At 40.1% G+C, this 24,461-nt stretch overlaps 2 protein-coding genes across 5 annotated transcripts in view; one reads left to right on the forward strand and one right to left on the reverse strand.

Annotated features, from left to right (window-relative positions):
• The window catches only part of LOC125153780 (endogenous retrovirus group K member 8 Env polyprotein-like), a 34,385-nt gene extending 33,224 nt beyond the window's left edge, over positions 1–1,161 (reverse strand). For all 4 annotated transcript variants that reach the window (XM_047837300.1, XM_047837302.1, XM_047837299.1 and 1 more), the window contains exon 1: positions 1,094–1,161. The gene's annotated coding sequence lies outside the window, so the exon portion shown is untranslated. The remainder of the gene's footprint in view (positions 1–1,093) is intronic.
• Positions 1,162–3,592: 2,431 nt separating this feature from the next.
• On the forward strand, positions 3,593–19,031 carry LOC125153755 (zinc finger protein 665-like). The gene is made up of 4 exons (XM_047837244.1): positions 3,593–3,667; positions 4,217–4,309; positions 8,206–8,371; positions 16,123–19,031. The coding sequence occupies exons 2-4, from the start codon at positions 4,295–4,297 to the stop codon at positions 18,423–18,425; spliced, it is 2,484 nt and encodes an 827-aa protein (XP_047693200.1). The 5' UTR covers positions 3,593–3,667; positions 4,217–4,294; the 3' UTR covers positions 18,426–19,031.
• Positions 19,032–24,461: the final 5,430 nt, after the last annotated feature.

Consider the following 24,461-nt stretch of genomic DNA (forward strand, 5'->3'; position numbering starts at 1 on the left):
GTGTTCACATGTGGAAAAGGGGTTCTCCTTGAGTAAGATGTACAAACCTAGACAATCTTACAAGAACAGGAGATATATCTTGGAAAAAAATTGTAGGTGGAGAACATAGGATTTCAGTTGCCATGATAATAATAACCCAAATAACCTCTTGGTTCCATGAAGGACTCTGAATATGAATATTATTTAGTGGGAAATGATAGAATGGCCACCAGGAATTTGGCAATAGAGATGATCTTCTTATCACAGACTTTAGTTGGAACCCTGGAGAATTTCTTTCTTATTTACCACTACCTTTGCTTCCTTGGATGTATGTTAAGGTCTAGAGATCTGATTCTCAAGCACCTGATTTTAGCCAACTCCTTGTTTATTGTCTCTAAATGAGTCCTTCATACACTGGAAGCTTTTGGATTAAAGCTTTTTTTTTTTTTTTCTTTTTTTTTTTAGTAATTTTGAATGTAAACTCTCTCAGTATTCAGGGTTGCCAGAGGTGTGTCCATTGGCACCATTGGCCTATTGAGTGTCTTCCAGGCCATCACAATCAGCCCCAGGAACTCAGAGCAAACAGAGCTTAAAGTGTAAGGTCCCAAGTGCGTTGGCTCTTTGGTTACCCTATTCTGGACTATACAAATGCTTGTAAGTATCATAATTCCTATGTATGTTTCTGGCAAATGGGGCAGCAAAAAATATCCCCAAAGCAAAAGGATCTGGCATATTGTTCTGGAATGGTTGGTAAGAAAATCACAGTTATTCCATGCAGAATTGTTATCTCTCTGGATGTTGCACATTTGTGACTTTACAAACTTCTCCAGAAGCTCCATGATGTTCAACCTATACAGACGCATATTCACAGGACCAACTTCTCTGCCAGGTCCTCCCCTGAGACCAGGGCCACCTGATATGTCCTTGTCTTAGTGAGCACCTTAGTATCCTATTACATCATCTCTTTCCTCTACTCAATTTATATGGTGGTTTTGGAGAATTCCAGTTGCTGGTTCCTGAACACCTCTGCTCTAATGCCTTCATGTTTTGCAACTGTTAGCCCCTTCAATAGTTGGCACACCCATTTATCCTGGTTCTGTTGTGTCTCCTTTACCTCTAGAAGTTATATAAGATCTCTCAATCTTGGAGTATCTGAGTGGCTCAGCGGGTTAAGCATCCGACTCCTGATCTCAGCTCAGGTCTTGATCTCAGGGTCATGAGTTCAGGCCCTCCACATTGAGCTCCATGCTATGAAGATGTGAAGTGTACCTTAAAAAATAAAAAGAATAAAATCCCTCAATCTTGTTTGACAGATACAATTTTATGTTTTCTCCTCACAATTATAGTCACTCATTCAGTCATCCATCTCAGAGTTTTAAGTTCCAATAAGCTATCACATAACTGTGAGAATGTGAACAGTGAGAGTCTCTGCCCATATAAGAGCTATAATTTAGTAGGAGCAGCAGGCATTGAAAGAAATACTGTGCTCAATTCTTTAAAGAACCATATATATATATATATATATATGTATATATATATATATATATATAAAATATATTTTTCCACGTTATTAATTAATGTAATAGAGAAGCTTAGAACCTATAGTATAAAGAATAATGCCCCCCCCCAAAAGATCTCTGCATTCTAATTCCTGGAACCTTTGACTATGTTCCCTTACAAAGCAAATGAGACTTTGCAGATGCGATTAAATTAAGGATCTTGAGATGCAGAGAATATCTTGGATTATCTGCATGGGACAAATCTCAAGGAGAGTTAGCCTCAGAGTGCTGGGATATGAGAAAGACTTGAATAAAGAGCATCTTCGTCAGTGGGAGCATCTTCATTCACAGCATGAATATATCAATTCTTAATGCTAATAATCTGCAAATGCAATGCAATACTAAAAAAGGCTCACCAACATATGTATATGTATGTGAGGGTGATACATGTTTTGTATCCGAAAATGTTGAGTCCCCCAAACTAGAGTTAAATGCATGGTAGTTACACCTAGACAAAATTTAGTTTGAGTATGTCATTGGATTTCCCACTGCCTTCCTAGGTTCAGGGTGGGGCAGTTTTCCAGAGGAATTCAGACCCACTGTAAGATGCCTACTGGTCATCAGAAGCCCATAGTTTTCTCCTATTCTGTTTAATAGCTTTCCCTCCAGAAAAACAAGTGTCAGTAGGCTCTGGCAGTAATTCGGGTGTTGCTAGGTGTTGCTAAAGTTGTTCTTAGGAGAAAAGAGGCTACCGGCCGTGGATATGATGGCTGCCTACTTGCACTCCCCCTGTAGCACGCTCCTGTGAAAATGGTTTCCTTTTTATTATGGAACACTTATAGGCACTTCATCCCTTAGCAGAGTGTTTCTCCAGTATGGGCCGAAACAGCATAAGAATTTCGTGTTTCAATATTATTTTATGTCCTTTATGGCCATCTCAATTAACACCTAGTAGCAAGGTAGTAACTTTATCTCAGATAGTATGTATATGTAATGCCCAGGCATCCAAACATCCTCTGGTCCCATATCTTAGTGGCTGCCACTAGGTGGCACTCAAAGGCTTTTACCCTTAATTACAGTCTGCGCTACTCTGCATTGCAGTCCCTTCCAAAATCGTTTCTTAAAGCATCACAGGGGTCCAAAGATAGACATTGAGAGACACTACTTTTGCAAATCAGACATGACTTGTCTTTGTTAGGTCCTAATTTAAAGACGGCCTTCTTTGAGATAGTTTCATGGATAGGAACTAGCAATATTCCTGGATGTAGAATATGCAATCTCCAAAATCCAAATAGACCACTCAAACATAGGGCTTCTTGTTTAGTTCTAGGGGTAGGTAAGGATACTAGTTTCTGTTTAGTCACCTGTGGAACGTCATGGATGGCTTCTGTCCAGAATATTCCTAAGAATTTCACCATTTGGGCAAGTCCCTAGATCTTTGCTAGATTTAACAACCAGTCTTTTTTGGTGCCATTAATGCAGTTATATCAGTTCTACCTATCTTATTTTTAAGTTTCTGATATTCTTATGATATCATCAATATAGCATATTATTACACTCAGGACCTATATCAAATCCAAATCCTAACTAATTTGTAGAAGCAAACTGGTAAATTCAACTAACTGTGGCAATAGAATAAATGTAAACGATGGTCCTTCTTACTCGTTGTCAGATCTCAGCTCCCGATGATACTTCTTAGTTCTTTCCTGAGATGTCATTGCAGTGTCCATCGCTCACAAGGCACATCTCCACCAGCTGGCGCCAAGAGCTTTTGAATTTAGTCACCCTCAACTCGAGGAAAACATCTCAGCTTATAATATAATTGGCCTTATAACTACTCTCTTACCTTAAATTGTTAGAAACGTTAATTTAGAACACGCAGGAAGCAGCTCTGTTCCACAGCGATCAAAAAGCAGAGAAACGAGCACAGCGGGGGCAGAGGGACTAACAGACCCATAAACTGCCAGGGGCGGAGCAGGGCCAGTAGAGTCGAGGCTCCGCCCCCACACTGGCCCGCCCCCACCGCGCGCTTTCGGCCCAGTCCCTACTCTCCACGTCCCGCCCTTCGCTGGACGCGGCCCCACCCAGGCCCCGCCCAGGCCCCGCCCCCTAAACTACTTCTCCAGGCCGCCGTGCGCAGTTTCCTTCAGACCCGGAAGTGAATCGAGCTGACGGGCAGAAGCTCTCCGGTGAGTGAATTTGGGATACCCAGTGTCAAATCCGTGTTTCGAGGCAGCACAGCCTGCTGTCCTCCACTCCGAGGTTCTCTGGTGGCTACAACTACCGTTCTCTCCCTCCCGCTCACGGTGAGTCGCGGCGTGGCTGTGAGACGTTCCGAGGCCCGGCGTCCGGCTCCGCTTACAGCCCCTCCGCCGCTTCACGTGCTTCACTGTCCTGTTCCTCCGTCCCTGGTCCAAGAATGGGTTGGGGGAGGGGAGGGGCTCTTTTCTGTGCGGTGTTTGGTCAGGGCCGGGTCTGTGGCTTGGAGGGGAGCGTCAGTCCAGCCCAGGTCCCACTGCAGCCGCAGAGCGCGTGGGCCACTCCGCAGGCCAACGAGTTCTGCAGAAAAGGGGAAGAACCCGCTCCTTTGCTCGCCTCTGCGTTCACGAGCCCCTCCTCGGGCTCCTCCTGGGGCGGCAGAGCCCTGTCCCTTCCCGTGTTGAGGTTCTACCTCTGTGTGTGGTTGTGTCACCGGAAGACGGTTTGTTCATTCTAAGCATGAAACAGCCTATTTTCAGCACTCAGGGTTCACTTCTCAAGACTGATCTTATCCGAGAAAGAAGCCCCGAGGAACAGGAAAGAAAGAGGAGGTCGAAATGAGTCGTTCCCAGGTAACGGTCACATTCTTGGTTGTTTCTTCTGTGTCCCTTAACTGAATTTGGTAATGTTCTCTCGAGGGACTTGCCTCACACGTGTGCTGGAACTCCCCCAGACCTTGTCTCAGTACCTCTCATCGTCACTTAGATTCCATTCCTCCCGCATGGTGACCCGGAGACGTGGAATTTGTGAAGAGGCCGTGTTGGGGATCATCTAGGAGGAAGGTTTCATGCTTAGGTTTGGATCAGAAGCTGGGAGTGGGCCTTTGGTGTCAGTGAGGTTGGCAAAGGGGATTGTCTTAGGGGTTGCATAGGAACGCGCCCTCAGTTCCTTGTGGACAGCGTTAAGAAGAACTGCACATTTGTGCGCCCAGTTAACCTGCAGGAACAGCTGGAAAAGAAGACTGAAGAGGGGAAACCTGTTGTCCCTGCTTTTACAAGGCGTTTGAAACTAACCAAGTGAATGGGCGTGTTTCTGGCTCGGAGATAGTAATGATTTGGATTGGAATGGAAAGTTCTGAAACATAACAATGATAAAGGGTGTTTTATTGTGCAATTTGTTTTAACAGTAAGTTCTTTAAAATCACTCAAAGCATATCCATCCCGTGAAGATCTTGTTCACCCTGGGGCTTTTGCGCAGGTGTTCGACGTAAAAATGTTTCAGCAATTCCAGTGAAGCAAAAAACTTGGTCTTTGTCGTCAGAGTGCCTGGAGGCAAATTCTGGCCCCACCAGTTGTTACTGAACACCAATTTGTTTTAAACATCACATGCTGTATATCTTTGTTTTCAGGTGAAACTCCAAACAGTGTTGCACATTCTGGACTAAGAAGTAAAACATCTACTTCCCTGTCACGCCCTCCATCATCACTGGCTGACTTTTGTTAGTTCTGTGCAAGATTAAGTGCAAGTCTTATAAAAATGCATTTACCAGCATTAGTTGATTTTAGTTAAAATTATTCAGTGAATGTTATATTGTGCTATTTTATTCCATACACAGATCTTGGAGTTGTTTTCGTGCCAGTATACATAGAGACAGCTTGTTCTTTTTAGATCCTCATTAAAGCATTCTCTAGGGGCGCCTGCATGGCTCGGTTGGTTGGGCATCTGACTTCGGCTCAGGTCATGATCTCACGGTTCATGGGTTCGAGCCCCACGTCAGGCCCTGTGCTGACAGCGTGGAGCCTGGAGCCTGCTTCGGATTCTGTGTCTCCCTCTCTCTCTGCCCCTTCCCTGCTAGCACTCTCTTTCTCTCTCTCTCAAAAATAAATAAACATTAAAAAAAAAAAAATTCTCTGAAGATGCATGGATCCCACATGGTTCCCAATGAACAGGCACTGTGTGCAGTGGTGAATGGCAGGAGCCATAATGTCCCTGTGTCAGCCTCAGTTTTAGTGGAAATGCTTCTGTTTACTGCCGATCGTGATGTTTACTAGAATTTTCTTGCTTAATGACACTTCTGATTTTTTATTCAGCATGACTTAATTATCCAATAATATCTTCAAAGATCTAATGCTTTCAAAACATTTTTCTATCTTAATCTATTAAATTGATGTAGAACATTAATGCATTTTATAATCTTCAATCATTGTTTTATTATTGGATATACTATGCTTGGCTTATATTTAAATGGACAAAATTTTGATATTTACATATATATGTATTTAGTGGAAAAGGTAAAGTTTTCTATTTTTTTATGACTAGGTTAATACAAGAATAATGTTAACAACCTCATTAAAATTAAGTACAATTTCTGAATGTTATTTTACCCAAAATACTGAAATACAGATGAGTAAAAAAAATGATAGATTAGCAAAATTCATCCCCCAAATCTGTCTGAGACAACTGCTTTTAATGAAAGTGTGTTTAAGTGTGTGTGCATGTATGCAAGCAGAAACCTATGATGTGAGGGGCGCCTGGGTGGTTCAGTCGGTTAAGCATCCGACTTCGGCTCAGGTCATGATCCTCATGGTTCATGAGTTTGAGCCTCATGTTGGGCTCTGTGCTGATAGCTTAGAGCCTGGAGCCTGCTTCAGAATCTGTGTCTCCCTCTCGCTCTCCCCCTCCCCTGCTCTAACTCTGTCCCTCTGTCTCTCTCTCTCTCTCAAAAATAAATGTTAAAAAACATTAAAAAAAAAACTTGTGTGTATTAAATACACATTGTTTCATAAATAACTTTTTAAAAATGTTAATTTTTGACAGAGAGAGAGAGAGAGCATGAACAGGGAGGGGTGAAGAGAGGGAATCCCAAGCAGGCTTTGAGTTGCCAATGCAGACCCTGACATGGGGCTTGAACCCATGAAACTGAGATCATGACCTGAGCCGAGATCGAGAGTCAGATGCTTAACTGACTGAGCCAGTCAGGAGCCCCCATAAATAACTTTTATATTTATTTTAGCCTTTGAAAATTGTTCTTACATACTTTTCATGGCCTTAAGTTTTTTTCTGCACTAACTCATTAGTAAATTAATAGTGGTAAGAATAGTAATGTACTATGTGTGTGCACATACAACGACATCATATGCAGGTCCATGTTTTCAGCTTTGAATTCTTCATGCTTTCTCACTAAGAAAACCTGCTAGCAATGTACTTTTTAAAAATGTTTATTTTGGGGCGCCTGGGTGGCTCAATCGGTTGAGGGGCCGACTTCGGCTCAGGTCCTGATCTCGCGGTCCGTGAGTTCGAGCCCTGCATCGGGCTCTGTGCTGACAGCTCAGAGCCTGGAGCCTGTTTCAGATTCTGTGTCTCCCTCTCTCTGACCCTCCCCTGTTCATGCTCTGTCTCTCCCTGTCTCAAAAATAAATAAAAACGTTAAAAAAAAATTTTTTTTTAATGTTTATTTTTGAGAGAGAGAGAGAGTATGTGGGCAGGGGAGGGGCAGAGAAAGAGAGAGAGAGACAGAGAATCTGAAGCAGGCTCTGCACTGTCAGCACAGAGCCCATTGTGGGGCTCCAACCCATGAACTGTGAGATCATGACCTGAGCTGAAGTTGGACGCTTAACGGACTGAGCCACCCAGGCACCCCTCAGTGTAATTTTAATGCTGCTTCTGTTACTTAACTGTGGACTCTAAGTTCAAGTCTAAATTCCGAACACCTGGTTTTGGTTCCAGCTCTGCCATTTCTTAGCTATTTGACCCAAGGCAAATTTCTTAGAGTCTCTGTGACAGTTGCCTCCTCTATAAGGCAGGAACAGATATTTCTCTAATGTTATTACCCAAATTAAGGGGTGCCTGGGTGGCTCAGTCAGTTAAACGTCTGACTTTGGCTCAAGTCCTAATCTCATGGTTTGTGAGTTCAAGACGCGGATCAGGCTTTGTGCTGACAGCTCGGAACCTGGAGCCTGCTTCGGATTCTGTGTCTCTCTCTCTCTCTCTCTGCCCTTCCCCAACTCGCACTCTGTCTCTCAGAAATAAACATTAAAAAAAATTTTTAATGTTATTACCCAAAATAATACCCATTTGAATAATATGTAGCACGTTATAAATGTTCAAAAACTTTTTGTCTCTGTTCTTATAATCATCCTCACATTCTTAGATCTCAGACTTTCTTAAAAGTCTCTGAATTTTGTAGTCTCTAAAGGCACTACTCATAGCGTAGCTCATCAGAGAAATCATTAATGTGTAAAATATACTACCTGACACTTCTGTGTAGTCCACCTTGTGATGAACTTTTTAATTTGTGTATTTTGTTCACAAAATTGCAGAATGCACAGTGACTTTGTGGATGTATGTCCTCTCTTTGAGAAGTATAATAACACAAAATTGGGGCTATATGACTGGCTCAAAAATATCTTCTACCGATTTGTCAAAAAACTCACTACCACCAAATCAATCCTTACATCGCTCTCTTATAATTTGCGTGAAGATAATAACTCTCCTCATGGTCTCTTAGTCAAATGTGTTTTCCTTTCAGGGGCGGTTGACATTCAGGGATGTGGCCATAGAATTCTCTCAGGAGGAGTGGGAGTGCCTGGACCCTGCTCAGAGGGCCTTGTACCGGGAAGTGATGCTGGAGAACTACAGGAACCTGGTCTCCCTGGGTGTGGATAAAGTGCGTCCAGATGTTGGGATCTGCCCTAGTGAGTTTCTTGGGATCCTCTGCCCTGCCTGACTGTGATCAAAGCTGTTTTGACACTGAAATGAAAGCTTTATGAAGTGGCATCTGGACTTTCATCTCCTCCTTTCTTCAGATTATCTGCCCACTCCTCCCTAGATTAGTATTGCTTCCACCACCTGAGTAATCACCAAACTGTACAGCAAAATTTTAAAATACCGGATTCCCTGGTTTTACTCCCATGCTTTTGATCCAGTAATTCTCAGAAGAGAGCTAGATGGCTATATATGTAAAATGTTCCTTAAGCAGAAGAAGGCAGTCAGTGGATGAAATTAGTGTAGACCCATCTGTAACATCTTCCGTCTTCAGATGAACTAAGGGCTGGGATTATATTCTGGAAAAGCCCCAGCACATAACTTTCATTTCTTATAAGCAGGAATCTCTCTGACCTGAATATTGTCTCTGTTTTGGAGCCAGGGACAGAGCCCAGGGGTCTGGAGGGCAAGATGAAAATAGTGAGAAAACCAAGTGGGTTTTCCACATCTGTGTCAAAGCTGTGAATGCTGGTGACAGCTGAGACAGTCAGAGATGAAGCTGCTTCATCAAATATTGTCTGAGAGGGGCGCCTGGGTGGCTCAGTCGGTTAAGCGTCCTACTTCAGCCAGGTCACGATCTCGCGGTCCAGGAGTTCGAGCCCCGCATCAGGCTCTGGGCTGATGGCTCGGAGCCTGGAGCCTGTTTCCGATTCTGTGTCTCCCTCTCTCTCTGCCCCTCCCCCATTCAAGCTCTGTCTCTCTCTGTCCCAAAAATAAATAATAAAACGTTGAAAAAAAAAAATTAAAAAAAAAAAAATATTGTCTGAGAAACCCTCCCCAACAAGGAGAGGTCTGGGAAAAGAAAAGTACTTGTGAGCACACAAAGGAAATCTCCCCCATTACTCTGTCGTACTGTTGGATTATCCTCCAACCCTCTGACGGTGTCCCAGCTGATGCAGAGACAGAGACAGAGTCTTTATCATGACCTACAACACTCTATCATCTGGTTGCTGTGACCTTTTTGGGCCCTAGGCTTTGAGAGGGATGAGGAGGGCTGTGTCACGGGGACCCTCATTCCTGTGGTCTCCTCCCGTACTTGATTCCATCTGATTCCAACCGATCCATCAGTTCCTCTGTAGTCCTGGCCCCAGGACCTGTCCAGGGTTCGTCCTCAGTTCCTGTGTTTGGGAGAACTGTTTACGAGATAGGAAAACACTGAGTGCTCCTCCATTGCATTTGGGCCCCGAGGATTCGTGGGACTGCCTCAAGGCCTCATAGCCATTTTGTCAGACCTGCTGTTGCCACACATCAAGAATATAATCAGGCAGTGGGGTGGCTCTTCTGAGATTGTTGGTCATCAGTACCGTAAAGACAGTGGACAGAGAGATCGTCTCTTTGAAACCCAGTCCTATGTGGGGAGCGTGCCTTAGTCTTCTCAAAGACCCTATAAAATCTAACTCCTTTACTTCTGTTATCTTGCCTTGTTGTCCTTCCAGCGCTCTGCCTACGCTAGGGATGCAGATGAAACTTGGCTCTTCAAGATTTCGTATTTTCCTAAGTACAATTTTCCTAAGTGCAATTTTGCCCGTGAAACTTGTTTTCCTAGGGTCTGAAATAGCTTCTTTATCTGCTCTGATAACCCACTTTTAGATGATGGGCAACCTCTGGTGGACTTACCTATGGAGGGGGCTTAGCGGGTAACAAAATTTTTGAAGAACGCTTTGATTAATGTATTACAGTGCTGTCCTGCTACTTACGGGAAGTGCCCATTTACGCCACTGAGTGGAGTGGTCAGCAAGTCCTAGGGATGCTGACATGGAAAGTATCAGGATAGCCCGACCGATCGGTGATAATAGTTATCTTTCTGCTGTTGGTGGGGTGTCACCCTGTCTCTCAAGGGCAGTGTGGCGATATTGATCAAATATCTAATGATCATTCCTTTTGAGCCAGCAATCAAAGGTGTACGAACTTATCCAAAGGAAAATGTCACAACTGTGTGTCTATGAGGCTTTGGCCAAACTGTGGTTCATGTCACATTTTTCCCCTGGCATGCACCATTGTTTACTCTCCTTCAAACAAATAATGATTTTTTTTTTTAAGTTTATTTATTTTGAGAGAGAGGGAGCATGAGCAGGGGAGGGGCTGAGAGAGAGAGAATCCCAAGCAGCTTCTGCAGAGTAAGCGCAGAGCCCGACGTGGGGCTCGAACTCATGAAACTATGAGATCATGACCTGAGCCATAATCAAGAGTCAGACACTTAACTGAGCCACCCAGGCGTCCCTGATTGTGATCCATCTTGAGGGAACTTCTGAAGTTAAATGATGCCTCCTTTTTTTTTTTAATTCTAGTGTAGTTAACATAGTGTTGTATTAGTTTTAGGTGTACAATATTATGCCTCCATTTAACTTCTAATTTGTTATGTTTAAACCACAGCAGTTTTCATTATCTACGTTTCCATGTACATATTAAAAATGAACTTTAGGGGCACCTGGGTGGCTCAGTCGGTTGAACGTTTGACTTTGGCCCAGGTCATGATCTCGCGGTCCATGAGTTCCAGCCCCTTGTTGGGCTTTATGCTAACAGCTCAGAGCCTGGAGCCTGCTTCAGATTCTGTCTCCCTCTCTCTCTGCCTCCTCACCCACCTGTACTCTGTCTGTCTGTCTGTCTCTCTCTCTCTCAATAATAAATAAACATTTTTAAAAAATGAACTTCAAAAATTTAATCATTGATTATATGTTTTTGATGACACTCAGAATTCTGTTTTATATCTGTGATTTGTGGGCTGCTGGATCAAGTAATAAATATTTTTAAATGTGTTTTATAGGATTTGCTTCTTGAATGTTGAGAGTTATGGCTCAGCAGCAGTTTCCCCAAAATCTATTCAAACTCCTAATTTTGTGAAAAATTTATCTTAGTCCCTTTATTTCTCTTTCACCTGATTTACCTGTTATTAAAGTACCCTTTTCTCAAATTGATGGGATTTCTAAAGTGGGACTATTGGATATCTTGAGAAAATATTTTTTTATTAAGTTACTGTTCATCCCAGAAACCATTAAATTGATTTGCCACAATTTGTTATATAGGATACCTTGCTTTTTTTTTTTTTTTTATAGTATATTTAAGTTTTCTAAATACAAACTTCTTGGAGGCACCTGGGTGGCTCAGTTGGTTAAGCATCAGACTCTTGATTTTGGCTCAGGTCATGATTGATTTAACAGTCATGAGATTGAGCCCCACATCGGGCTTCACACCAGGCATTGAGCCTGCTTGGGATTCTCTCTCTCCCTCTCTCTGCCCCTACCCCACTCGTGTTCTTGCTTTCTCAAAATAAATAAATACATGCATACATACAACTTCTTGGATTTTATTTGAATTTTACTGACTCTTTCTATTTTGTACAAATGCTTTATTTTTTAAATTTTTTTAGTGTTTATTTATTTTTGAGAGAGAGAGAGAGAGGAGGGACAGAGAGGGAGGGAGACACAGAATCTAAAGCAGGCCCCAGGCTCTGAGCTGTCAACACAGAGCCTGATGTGGGGCTCAAACCCATGAACAGTGAGATCATGATCTGAGCTAAAGTCAGTCACCTAACCAACTGAGCCACCCAGTCACCCCAAATGCTTTACTCTGATAATTAATTTCCCTCTCTAGGTTTATCATGTACATCTTGGTATACTAAACTAATGTTTGAATGTCTCATTTTATCTTATTGGGAATTTAGCCAACCTCTTCCACTCCATGTACATCCTCACCACTATTGCTTCTATAACTCCTGGAATTTTCCACCAAATTTTTCATGTTCTGGAAACTACATTCTTTGCTTAATACCTGAAGGCTGTTTTGATCTTCATCTTTTAAACTGCATTCCACAAAAAGTTCACCTGGTCCTCATTGACTTTCACCTGTCAGTACTCTGCAGTTCCCTGGCTACAGTCAACTGCTTACATTGCTAACCACCTCTCTGCACATCTGCCTCCTGCGTGGCACTGCCACAAGTTGTTTCTGTAGAGTCACCTGGTACTAACATTGCCCTTCGGTAGAATCCATTCCGCACTGTGAGTCATTATTTTCCCCTTGAGGTTGCCTAGGCTGTGATAATTGTTAATGAAATCAGAATTTATTAATTTTGGCTAAGTACACATAATTTCCACTGATTCATAATAACTATATATCCACCAATACCTATAGTAAGAGCATCCTTTACCTCATGTCTCTTTATGCCAGCAGTTGTGTAAAGAGATCCAAATATATGATTTCAGATAACTAGAGGAGAGTGCAAAAGAAGCACTTATTTTTATATAACAAACAAGGATACTTAGTCTCAAAAAGGCTAACATGCCAAAATTGGTAAATTTCCATTTATAAAATATGTAAATAATTTGGTTGGTATATATATATATATTTTTTTCAATTTTTATTAAAAAGAATTTTTTAAACGTTTATTTTTGAGACAGAGAGAGACAGAGCATGAATGGGGGAGGGTCAGAGAGAGAGGGGAGACACAGAATTGGAAATAGGCTCCAGGCTCCGAGATGTCAGCACAGAGCCTGACACGGGGCTCGAACTCACAGACCATGAGATCATGACCTGAGCCGAAGTCGGACGCTTAACCGAACGAGCCACCCAGGCTCCCCTTATTTTTATTTTTTTAGCTTAATCTAACCACATCCCCCCAAGTTCAGAACTTGACAAAAATCTGCTGCTAAATTTGTTTCCTCCTAACAAACCCTTTGTCTTCCCTACCAGGGATTCATCATCTTGCCATGTGTCACCCTCCATTGCTGAATTCTTGACAGACTTTCTTTGCATCTGCATGTGTACCTGGAATGAATTCATCCATTCTCTCCTTGATGGCCATGTCCAGAATTTAGCTTTTATTTTTTTTTAATGTTTATTTATTTATTTGGAGAGAGAGAGAGAGAGCTCACACACACAGTGGGGAGGGGCAGAGAACCTCTCTCTCTGGGAGAAAGAATCCCAAGCAGGCTCCATGCTGTCAATACAGAGCCCCACATAGGGCTCATTCCCATGAACCATGAGATCATGACTTGAGCCTAAACCAAGAGTCAGATGCTCACCTGACTGAACCACCCAGGCGCCCTAAGAAATTTGCTTTTGATACCTGTTGAGAACATTTTTTGTACATGTCTGATGTAATATGTATGTAGGACTCTTTTGAGGATATGCTTATAAACAGAAAGCCAAGAATATTCAATTTGATAAATTTTAAGGCAAATGTTGGAAGGAAACCTATATTCCTCCCGCTGTATCGTACTGCCTGCCTTTCTAATCTCTTCATTCTTCCCTGCCCCACCCCTGCCACACCCATAGTGTATTTCCTGAAGAATGGGTCAGTATTGTGCCACTTGATATAAATCAGTTCATGTCTTTTTGTAAGATAAAGATTTGTACTGTCCCAGCACAATTGTATTCTCATAAATTTGCAAGCTTAGGCTCTGTTCTTCTACCTTTTCTCAGATTGTTCATTGATCTGGATGGAGCACACTGTTCCTTTATTAGCGTATTATTGTTGAGCCCCTGGACACCCAAGTCTCCTCAGAGAACCCTATCCTTACCCCTTCTCCCACATTGTATAAAGATCTATACTCTTCCAGAGGACATCTTGCTTAGGATAGCACCACTCCTGGTCACTCTCTAAATCAACACTTTCAGGGAGTGATGATTCAGATGCCGTTATCCAGGAGGGAGGAGTCAGAAACAATATTAGTGACACAACTCAATTCCGTAGTTTTCCTGAAGCATTTCTCTGCAGGTTGATGGGATTTATTATGCCCTTTTGCTTACTTCCTGGGGTGGGCAGCGGTGTCTAGTGCTCAAGGACCTGTGCTCTGAGCTTACAGGCCCAGGTTCAAGTTTTGGCTTTCACATTTACTTTCTGGGTGAATTAGTATTGGATACATAAACACCATGGGTCCATTGTTTTTACCTGAAGTAATATGATGATTTACCTCAAGAATATTAAATATGTTAATGCTGTGAGAACATTTTGATTTTTGTATAGCATATAGCAAGGACTGAAAATTTACTTTTGTTTTTCTAATATTTTTTAATCCCTCTTACGTGATTGACCTTTGCCTGCAGTGTATTGTGTTTGTATTCATTTTGTAATTTGTCTCATCTCAATGTTGTCTCTGCCTTAGTAAATTTTCGAGGCACATACTCTAGTACATGTATTTCTTTAAAAAAAAATGTTTTTTTTTGTTTTACATTTATTTATTTTTGAGAGAGAGAGTGAGACAGAGCATAAGCGGAGGAGGGGCAGAGAGAAAAGGAGACACAGAATCTGAAGCAGCCTCCAGGCTCCGAGCAAGCGTTCCGCACAGAGCCCAACGCGGGGCTTGAACCCATGAACCATGAGATCATGACCTGAGCCGAAGTTGGTCACTTAACCAACTGAGCCACCCAGGCGCCCCTCTAATACATGTATTTCGTAATTGCAGAATTGCATAATTAAGTGTTGTTTCATAGTTAGGAAATAGCTCTATTGGTTGTTAGTTAACTGCAAGTATGAAATCATAATTCTGATTTCTGATCGCCTTCCCAAATTCTTTATCTTAAAATATGTATATACCTGAACCAGATATTTAAAACATCAGTGGTTCTTAACATATGTTTCAATTCTCATATGGTGGGGGTATAGCTCAGTGGTAGAGCATTTGACTGCAATGCTCATAGTACGTACTCCTTCCGAAATAGGAGCCTTTTTCTTTGTTCTGACGGAAGAAGTCTTTAGAATGCCACAGATTGAAATGGTTTGTAATTGTGTTTGCTTATTATTTATCTTCTAGATTTACTGTGGGTTTCTAAAAATGTTAGATTCATTTTATTATGATTTACAGATAATGGTTTTCAGTATCCATTATGTATTATGACTGTCATGCACCAGTGGTTAATGTCTGCATGAATATAGATAGTTTTATTATAGAAATTCAGAACAATATTTGTTATTCTTACAATGGTGTTTTATCAAGTTTGCCTCATTTTCTCAGAGCTGTTTTTATTTTGTAATTGTGAATTGCGATTTATTTATTAGAGAAGTTTGTTAAGATATTTATCATTGGGGTGCCTGGGTGGCTCAGTCGGTTAAGTGTCCAACTTTGGCTCAGGTCATGATTTTGTGGTTTGTGAGTTCGAGCCCAGCGTCAGGCTCTGTGCTAACAGCTCAGAGCCTGGAGCCTGCTTTGGATTCTGTGTCTCCCTCTCTGTCTCCCCCTCACCTGCTCGTGTTCTGTCTGTCTCTCAAAAATAAACATACATTAAAAAAAATTAAGATATTATTTATCATTATATTATCAATGCTCTGTTTTAGCCTTTATTGTTGTACCTAAATAGTTAGGTACCTTTACAGTGTATGTGCATTAATATAATATTGCTTTTCTTCAAATATGAGACACCCAAATATCTACTGCCAAATGGTGAGTACTTTGGGGTGGCAACAGAAAGATACTACTTGTTTCAGGGCCTATGTAAATACTCTGAGTGGTTTGATCATAGGGTGTTGGAAGTAGGCTTTCCTGAAAATAATTTTATCTATGTGTAAACACCCTTTCTTAATTGAGGAATCCAATTCCCTTTGTATTCCTAAATATTTGCATACGTTGGTTGAGAAGTTTTAGAACTATCTAAGAATAACTTTTGGCATAATGTTATGTTTTCAAGGTAAAATATTCATTTTACAACTCTAGTTAATAGCAAACCTATGGTTCTTTATATCTTTCAGATATTTCTGTTAGAAGTGTGATTAAGGAATTATCAACAAAAGAGGATATTAACAAAGAAGAACTGTTCCAAACACTGATGTTGGAAAGACACAAAAGAAATGACATCAAGGGTTTGGGTTTCAGAGAGGTCCAGCAAAATACACATGAGTTTGAGAGTCACTATGGATATAATGAAAAAAATTACAAAGGAGTAACTGCAGCCCATAACCACAGTTTCACTGGTAGAAGAGATCAACAGCATAACATCTCCTGGAATGTTTTCCCTCTAAAACAGGATGTTTCTGTAAGGAAAAGTACTTCTCAATCTTACAAATGCGAGAAGTCATATAAAAGTTATTTGTTAAAACTAGAAAATAACATAACTTGTGCAGGAAACAAGTATATAAAATGTTTTGAAAATGGGATTGGATTAAGGTTTCAGTCACATCTGACTGACCTTCAGAAGTTTCAAACTGAAGAGAAAATTCATGCATGTTATCAAGTTGAGAGGTTGATCAACAGTAGTTCTGCTTCACCACTTCAAAGAATTCCTTCTAATATCAACATTAGCATTTGTAGTAAATCCAGGAAATTTCTTATTCATCCTCCATTACTTACACATCAAAAACCACATAATAATGAAGAGCCTTACAAATGTAATGATTGTGGGAAGGCTTTTAGTGGAAGCTCAAACCTCACCAATCATCAAAGAATTCATTCTGGGCAGAAACCTTACAAATGTAATGACTGTGACAAATCCTTTAGCCGGATCTCACACCTCACTAGACACCAGAGGATCCATACTGGAGAGAAACCATATAAATGTAATGTGTGTGGCAAGGTCTATAGTCAACATTCAAATCTTACAATTCATCAGAGAGTTCATACAGGAGAGAAGCCTTACAAATGTGAAGAATGTGGCAAAGCCTTTACCGAATTTGCAAAACTTACTAGACATCAGAGAATCCATACCAGAGAGAAACCATATAAATGTAATATATGTGGCAAGGGCTATAGTCAAAATTCAAATCTTTCACGGCATCAGAAAATTCATACAGGAGAGAAACCTTACAAATGTAATGAATGTGGCAAAGCTTTTTCTGAGTATTCAAGCCTTACTCGACATAAGCGAATCCATTCTGGAGAGAAACCTTATAAATGTAATGAATGTGGGAAAACCTTCAGAGGAAGCTCAAATCTCACCCTTCATCAAAGAATTCATTCTGGGCAGAGACCTTACAAATGTAATGAGTGTGACAAATCCTTTAACTGCATCTCACACCTCACTAGACACCAGAGAATCCATACTGGAGAGAAACCATATAAATGTGATGTGTGTGGCAAGGTCTGTAGTCAATATTCAAATCTTGTAATTCATCAGAGAGTTCATACAGGAGAGAAGCCTTACAAATGTAATGAGTGTGGTAAAGCCTTTATGGAGCATTCAAGCCTTACTCAACATAAGAGAATCCATAGTGGAGAAAAGCCTTACAAATGTGAAGAATGTGGCAAAGCCTTTACCCAATTTGCAAAACTTACTAGACATCAGAGAATCCATACCAGAGAGAAACCATATAAATGTAACATATGTGGCAAGGTCTGTAGTCAAAATTTAAATCTTGCACAGCATCAGAAAATTCATATGGGAGAGAAACCTTATAAATGTAATGAATGTGGCAAAGCCTTTTCTGAGTATTCAAGCCTTACTAGACATAAACAAATCCATTCTGGAGAGAAGCCTTATAAATGTAATGATTGTGGGAAAACTTTTAGAGGCAGCTCAAACCTCACCAATCATCAGAGAACTCATTCTGGGCAGAGATCTTACAAATGTAATGAATGTGACAAATCCTTTAGCTGCATCTCACACCTCACTAGACACCAGAGAATCCATACTGGAGAGAAACCATATAAATGTGATGTGTGTGGCAAGGTCTGTAGTCAATATTCAAATCTTATAATTCATCAGAGAGTTCATACAGGAGAGAAACCTTACAAATGTAATGAGTGTGGCAAAGCCTTTATGGAGGGTTCAAGCCTTACTCAACATAAGAGAATCCATAGTGGAGAAAAGCCTTACAAATGTAAAGAATGTGGCAAAGCCTTTAGCCAGTCCTCTAACCTTGTCATACATCAGATGATTCATACTGGAGAGAAGCCTTACAAATGTAATGAGTGTGGCAAAGCCTTTAATGTGTGTTCAAGCCTTGTCCGGCATCGAAGAATCCATACTGGAGAGAAACCTTACAAATGCAATGAATGTGGCAGGTCCTTTACTCAGTTTGCAAACCTTACTAGACATGAGAAGATGCATACTGAATAGAAACACTGTGAATTCAATACGTGTAGAAATGCTATTGTCCAAAAATCAAGTACTGGGGATCATCAGAGAATCTGTAGTGAAGAGAAACCTCACAAATATAATGTTTATAGTACAACCTTTAATGTGTGTTCAAGACTTACTCAACATCAAAGAATCCATGCTGAATAGAAACCATATTAAAAGTCATGTATTTGCAAAGCTTGTAACCAGGGTTCACGTTTAATTAGACCCCAGAATATGCATCTTTGAAAGAAACCACAAAAAGGTAAAGGGTATGGCAAGGCTTTTATCCAAAGATCAAGCATATGTAATGTCTCCTACTGGAAAGAAACCATATAAATATAATGAATGTGTTAAACTTTTGTCAGATGTTAAAATGTTTACCTTAGGGGCCATGAGAGAAAACATACAAATGTATTGAAAATGGCAAGGCCTTTAGACAATGGTCTGACTTTTAAGATTTATCAGAGAGTTGATATTGTAGAGAAACCTTAAAAACGAAATGATGTGATAATTTCTTTAACCATTTCTCACAATCAGCTACACATCAGATAATTCATAGTGGAGAAGATAATGTCTGAGTTCTCCTGAAGGATTATTTAATTAAATTCCAAATAACGTTGGGGCGCCTGGGTGGCTCAGTCAGTTGAGCATCCGACTTCGGCTCGGGTCATGATCTCGCGGTCTGTGGGTTCGAGCCCCACGTCGGGCTCTGGGCTGACAGCTCGGAACCTGGATCCTGCTTCATATTCTGGGTCTCCCTCTCTCTCTCTCTGCCCTCTCCGGCTCATGCTGTCTCTCTGTCTCTCAAAAACAAATAAACACCAAAAAAATTTAAAAATTCCAAATAATGTTAATAGTGATTAGTTAAAAAATCAAAATAATACCTATTGATTGGTTATTTAAGTTACAAGGCTATCTGTGAAAAGGTCCTGTTACTTTCCTCTTATTATATAGTTTATTTCAGGTTTCTTGAAAAGGCCAAGTTACTGTTGATGATTTTCATCCTGAGGTTTGAAATCTGTTCATGTTATACCTTCATTACAATCCTTTCATGTCACCATGAAGATCTCTTGGAAGGGTTTAATAAGATAAAAGGGCAAACTTCATTAGGTGATGTTCATCCATGTCCAGAGTTTCCTGCAAGAACAAGAACCGTGAATTTGAGTGACAGTGTGGGTGGCATACAGTTGATGTAAAACTATGATCCCAGTCATCAAGATCAATGTGTTAAGGACTCTCTTCTCCAGATTTGTTGGTATGGGGCTTTTATAGTGGATCTGAGGAGGGTACTGAATGTGGCTTAAACCTCCCAACCAATGCCAAAGAAAGAGTAGATAGGCTATCTAATCAGCTTACCTAATTGGTAGAAGGGGGAGGGATGGGAGACTTGAAGCCATTAATAGTCAAATAATTAAAAAATGAAGTCAGGATGGAGCACCCGGATGATTCAGTCAATTAAGCGTTGGACTCTTGATCTTGGCTCAGGTCATGCTTTTGCAGTTTCTGAGTTTGAGCCCAACATCAGATCTGCGTTAACAGTGTAGAGCCTGCCTGGGATTCTGTCTCTTCCTCTCTCTGTCCCTCCCTCCCTCCCTCCCTCCCTCTCTCAAAATGAGTAAACAAAAAATAAAGTCAGACTAATTTAACACTGAATGTTTACTCTTAAAGTTTTTCACTTCTTGGTTGGGAAAGATGAGTTTTCCTCGTGCTAATAATCGCGTGTCCTTTTCTGCTGCACATGTAGGATCATTTATATAATATGTGAAAGTGTTTGTGAAATACTGTTCAGATAAATTGCCTGTGACATTTTTAGGGTAATTTCATGAAAATGAATGTGTAGGAAGTTTTATCAGACAATAGATATGATTTAGGGATTTTACTAGGAAAGCAGTTTTTCAAAGGCTATCAAAATCTCAATTTGGGATTATGGTAACAAGCCTTATGGTTCATGGTTCTTTTTCAACTTTGCTAGAGATTCACTTTAATTTTCTTTTTTTTTTTAACTTTTTAAATGTTTATATATTTTTGAGAGGAAGAGAGAGACAGAGTGTGAGCAGGGAAGAGATAGAAAGAGAGAGAAACACACACAGAATCTGAAGCAGGCTCCAGGCTCTGAGCCAACAGCACAGAGCCCAATGCAGGGCTAAAACTCACAAACCACGAGATCATGACCTGAGCTGAAGTCAGCTGTTTAACCGACTGAGCCACCCAGGCACCTCTCATGTTGATTTTCTTATAAGTTTTTTTCTTACCACTTTTCCCTTCACATCTTTTAAATCAACTTATATATTTAATTTACATTTTATCCCTTTACTAAAAAATTTGGAGGATGTATGACAAAGGGCTTCTGAAACTTTTACAACATAAAAATGAGAGGTACAAAGTGCTTTATGAATGTAAAGAAAGAAGGTCTGTCATGTCTTTAGTTCAGTGTAACCATTGCAATGGTACAGGATGATGAACTGGTATCTTGTAATGTGGAGGCAGGAGACCTAGTGCTTCCCTGAAAGTCACACTAGAATTTTAGTTAAAAATATGCTCATTTTACCTGAAAAGTTTCTAAAATACATGCTCTTTCTGCTGTTACAATTGCTGTCGTCATCACTTCTATTGCAATGGAGATTGGGACCCATATCTCCAAGGTCTTGCAGGACAGAGTCAGTCAGAATGTTTTCCTGAATTCAATGCAAATATAATGGATATTTGTTCATTTTATTTATATATAATTCACATGCCATAAAACTGACACCTTAACTGTGTACAATTAAGTCACTTTGTATTCACAATTTTGTAAAACCTATCAGTACTAACTCCAGACCAATTTCATCACCCCATAAAGCAACCCCATACCCTTTAGCACTTCACACCCCCACCCCTTGGAAATTGCACTGTAATTTCCGTCTTCATGTTTGTCCTTATTCTGGGCATTTCATATAAATGAAATCATACAATATGTGGCCTGTCATGTCTTTTTTCTGTGAAAATGTTTTCAAGACTGATCCACGTTGTAATGGATCATTACATGAGTCCTTTTTATGGCTGAATTGTAGTATTATAAGTGTCCTGAAATATTGTATATGAAATCATTGTATGAAATTCTTTGGACTCCTACTTTTAAGCTATTTAAGTAATGTTGCACTTACAACCTTTTGGGTTTTGGTTTTTGGTGTGTGTGTGTGTGTGTGTATGTGTGTGTTTGGTGGACATTCTCAGTCCTCTTGGGTACATGTATTGGGTTGAGATTGTAGTAGCATAAGAATCATACACAAATGTTTCAGTTTCTCCACTTCCTCATTAACAGTTGTTTTCCACCTTTTTTATTACAGCTACCCCAACAGGTGAAAGTGGTATCTCACTGTGTTTTTGACTTGCATTCTCTAATGACTAATGTGTTTCATGTGTTTGTTGGCCATAGGTATATCTTGTTTGGAGAAAAACTATTCAAGTACTATACACATTTTTAAATTGAGAAGTTGTTTTTTGTTTTAAGAATAATTTACATATGATAGATATATTATACCCTTATCAGGTATATAATTTGTAAGTATTTTGTGGGTTATCTTTTCACTTTTTTGACAACGTCCTTGACACACAACTTTTAAGTTTTGGTGAAACTTTATTTTGGGAAGGGGTTGCTTGCACTTTTGGTATTGTATTTAAGAAACCATTGCTTAACTCAAATGTCAGGAAGACTTATACCTATGTTTTCTTCCAAATATTTTATAGTTCTTGCATTAAGTTCTTTGATCTGTTTTGAATTGACTTTTAAAAAAAATTTCTTTAACATTCATTTTTGAGAGAGTACAAGCAAGGGAGGGGCGGGGGGGGGGGGGGACACAGAATCTGAAACAGGCTCTAGGTTCTGAGCTGTCAGCACAAAGCCCAATGTGGGGCCTGAACCCATGAACCATGAGATCATCACCTGAATGAAAGTCGGATGCCTAACCGACTGAGCAACCCAGGCGCCTCTGAATTGACCTTTGTATATGGTGTGAGGTAGGGGTCCAACTTCATCCTTCTCCATGTAGATACCCAGTTGTCCCATCTATTCAATATATATATTTTAATTTTTTTAGTGTTTATTTTTGAGAGAGGGAGAGACAGCATGAGTGGGGTAGGGGCAGAGAGAGAGAGGGGGAGACAGAATCTGAAGCAGGCTCCAGACAGCTGTCAGCACAGGGCCTGACATGGGGCTTGAACTCACAAGCTGTGAGATCATGACCTGAGCCAAAGTCGGACACCTAACCAACTGAGCCACCCAGGCTCCCCTCCATCTATTCAATGTTTTTAAGCATCAGATTTCCTTTACTATATTTAAAAAGATCAAAATTGCTCTTTTATTAAGAGAAATGATAAGACCACTGGGCCATGGAACCAATATAGTCAGGCTGGTTGACATTTTTAGACTTTGAAAATACGTAAATAGTAGTATTCTGAGGGACTGTAGTGATCAGTGTTTGGTCAGGGAAATATATACATACAATTATTTAAGAGTAAGAATTGCATAAATTAAGGCAAGATTTTGGAAGGAGTTTGAGCAGTGAAATGTGTGAAAGACTGGTAGATCATAGGAACAGTTACTAACAGTTAAATCTTAAAGCTCCACAGTGGGTGGAGAAGCCAAAAATCATGCATATATGTGAGAAATTACTGCCTCTGGTTGCCTTAAATATGTAGTTAGAGCTAGTGGGGAGGTCTGCAAAATCTTTATCCTGTCACTGGTTTCTCCCGAGATTAACATTTTCTGTTTCAATTTGCCTTCCAAATTCCATCTAGGTTTTTCTCATTTTGCCAGTGAGAATCATACAGTGTTTAAAAGCAAAAGATTGACCGTAGTAGACTGAAAATAGGATAAGCAATAGACCAAAAGCATGGGGAGAGGCTGAGCAAAAAAAAAAAAAAAAAAAAGTGTATGGAATAAAGCCTACATATAGTGGAGAATAAAGTACCTGAGAAAACCATAAGCTGTCTCCTCTGGCTCTGCACAAAGTGTAAAACAGGTAAAAGCAGAGTGGTAAACCGCTTGGTTAAGAGTTGGAGTGTCACAACTAAGAGCAAATCTGCAAATGATGGGAGAACATTTTCTTTTTCGTTTCCTCTTTCTTTTTCTTTTCCTCTTTTCTTTCTTTTAGTGCTAGACATTTGGTGAAATCTGTCAAACCACAATATGATTACTAAGCTAATGGAAGAGAGACTATTGATCACACATGATAATGGAAACAGCCTTTACAAAATTAGTTTGAGAAAGTCACTAAGCGAATTATAACCCACAACAAACAGCAAAAACATACTCTAAAAAATGAGGAGAATCTGATTTCCAGAGTTCCACTTTATACTATTTTGAATGCCAAAATTATGAGGAACGCAAAGAAACAAAAGTATGACTCAGTCACAAGAAAAAAGAAATTAAGAATGAAATAGGGCCTTTTGTAGCAACGTGGATGGAACTGGAGAGTGTTATGCTAAGGGAAATAAGTCATACAGAGAAAGACAGATACCATATATTTTCACTCTTAGGTGGATCCTGAGAAACTTAACAGAAGACCATGGGCAAGGGGAAGGGGAAAAAAAAAAAAGGTTACAGAGAGGGAAGGAGGCAAACCATAAGAGACTCTTAAAAACTGAGAATAAACTGAGGGTTGATGGGGGGTGGGAGGGAGGCGAAAGTGGGTGCTGGGCATTGAGGAAGGCACCTGTTGGGATGAGCACTGGGTGTTGTATGGAAACCAATTTGAGAATAAATTTCATATTAAAGCAACAATAACAAAAAAAAAATTAAAAAACAGAAACAACCTTTGAGGATGTCCAGACATTGGACTTCAAGCCGAAATGAAAGAATGCTAATTAGTAATATAAAAATATGAAAATAGAAAACACTGGTAAAGTATGTAGTCAAACGCAGAATATTCTAATATTGCAATATAGTGGTGTGTTAACCACTTAGATCAAGTATAAAAAAATTAAAGGACAAAAGTAATAAAAATATAACAATATTTTTTTTTAATTTTTTTTCAACGTTTTTATTATTTATTT

This window comes from Prionailurus viverrinus, chromosome E2, assembly GCF_022837055.1.
Source record: "Prionailurus viverrinus isolate Anna chromosome E2, UM_Priviv_1.0, whole genome shotgun sequence".
Lineage (NCBI taxonomy): Eukaryota > Metazoa > Chordata > Mammalia > Carnivora > Felidae > Prionailurus > Prionailurus viverrinus.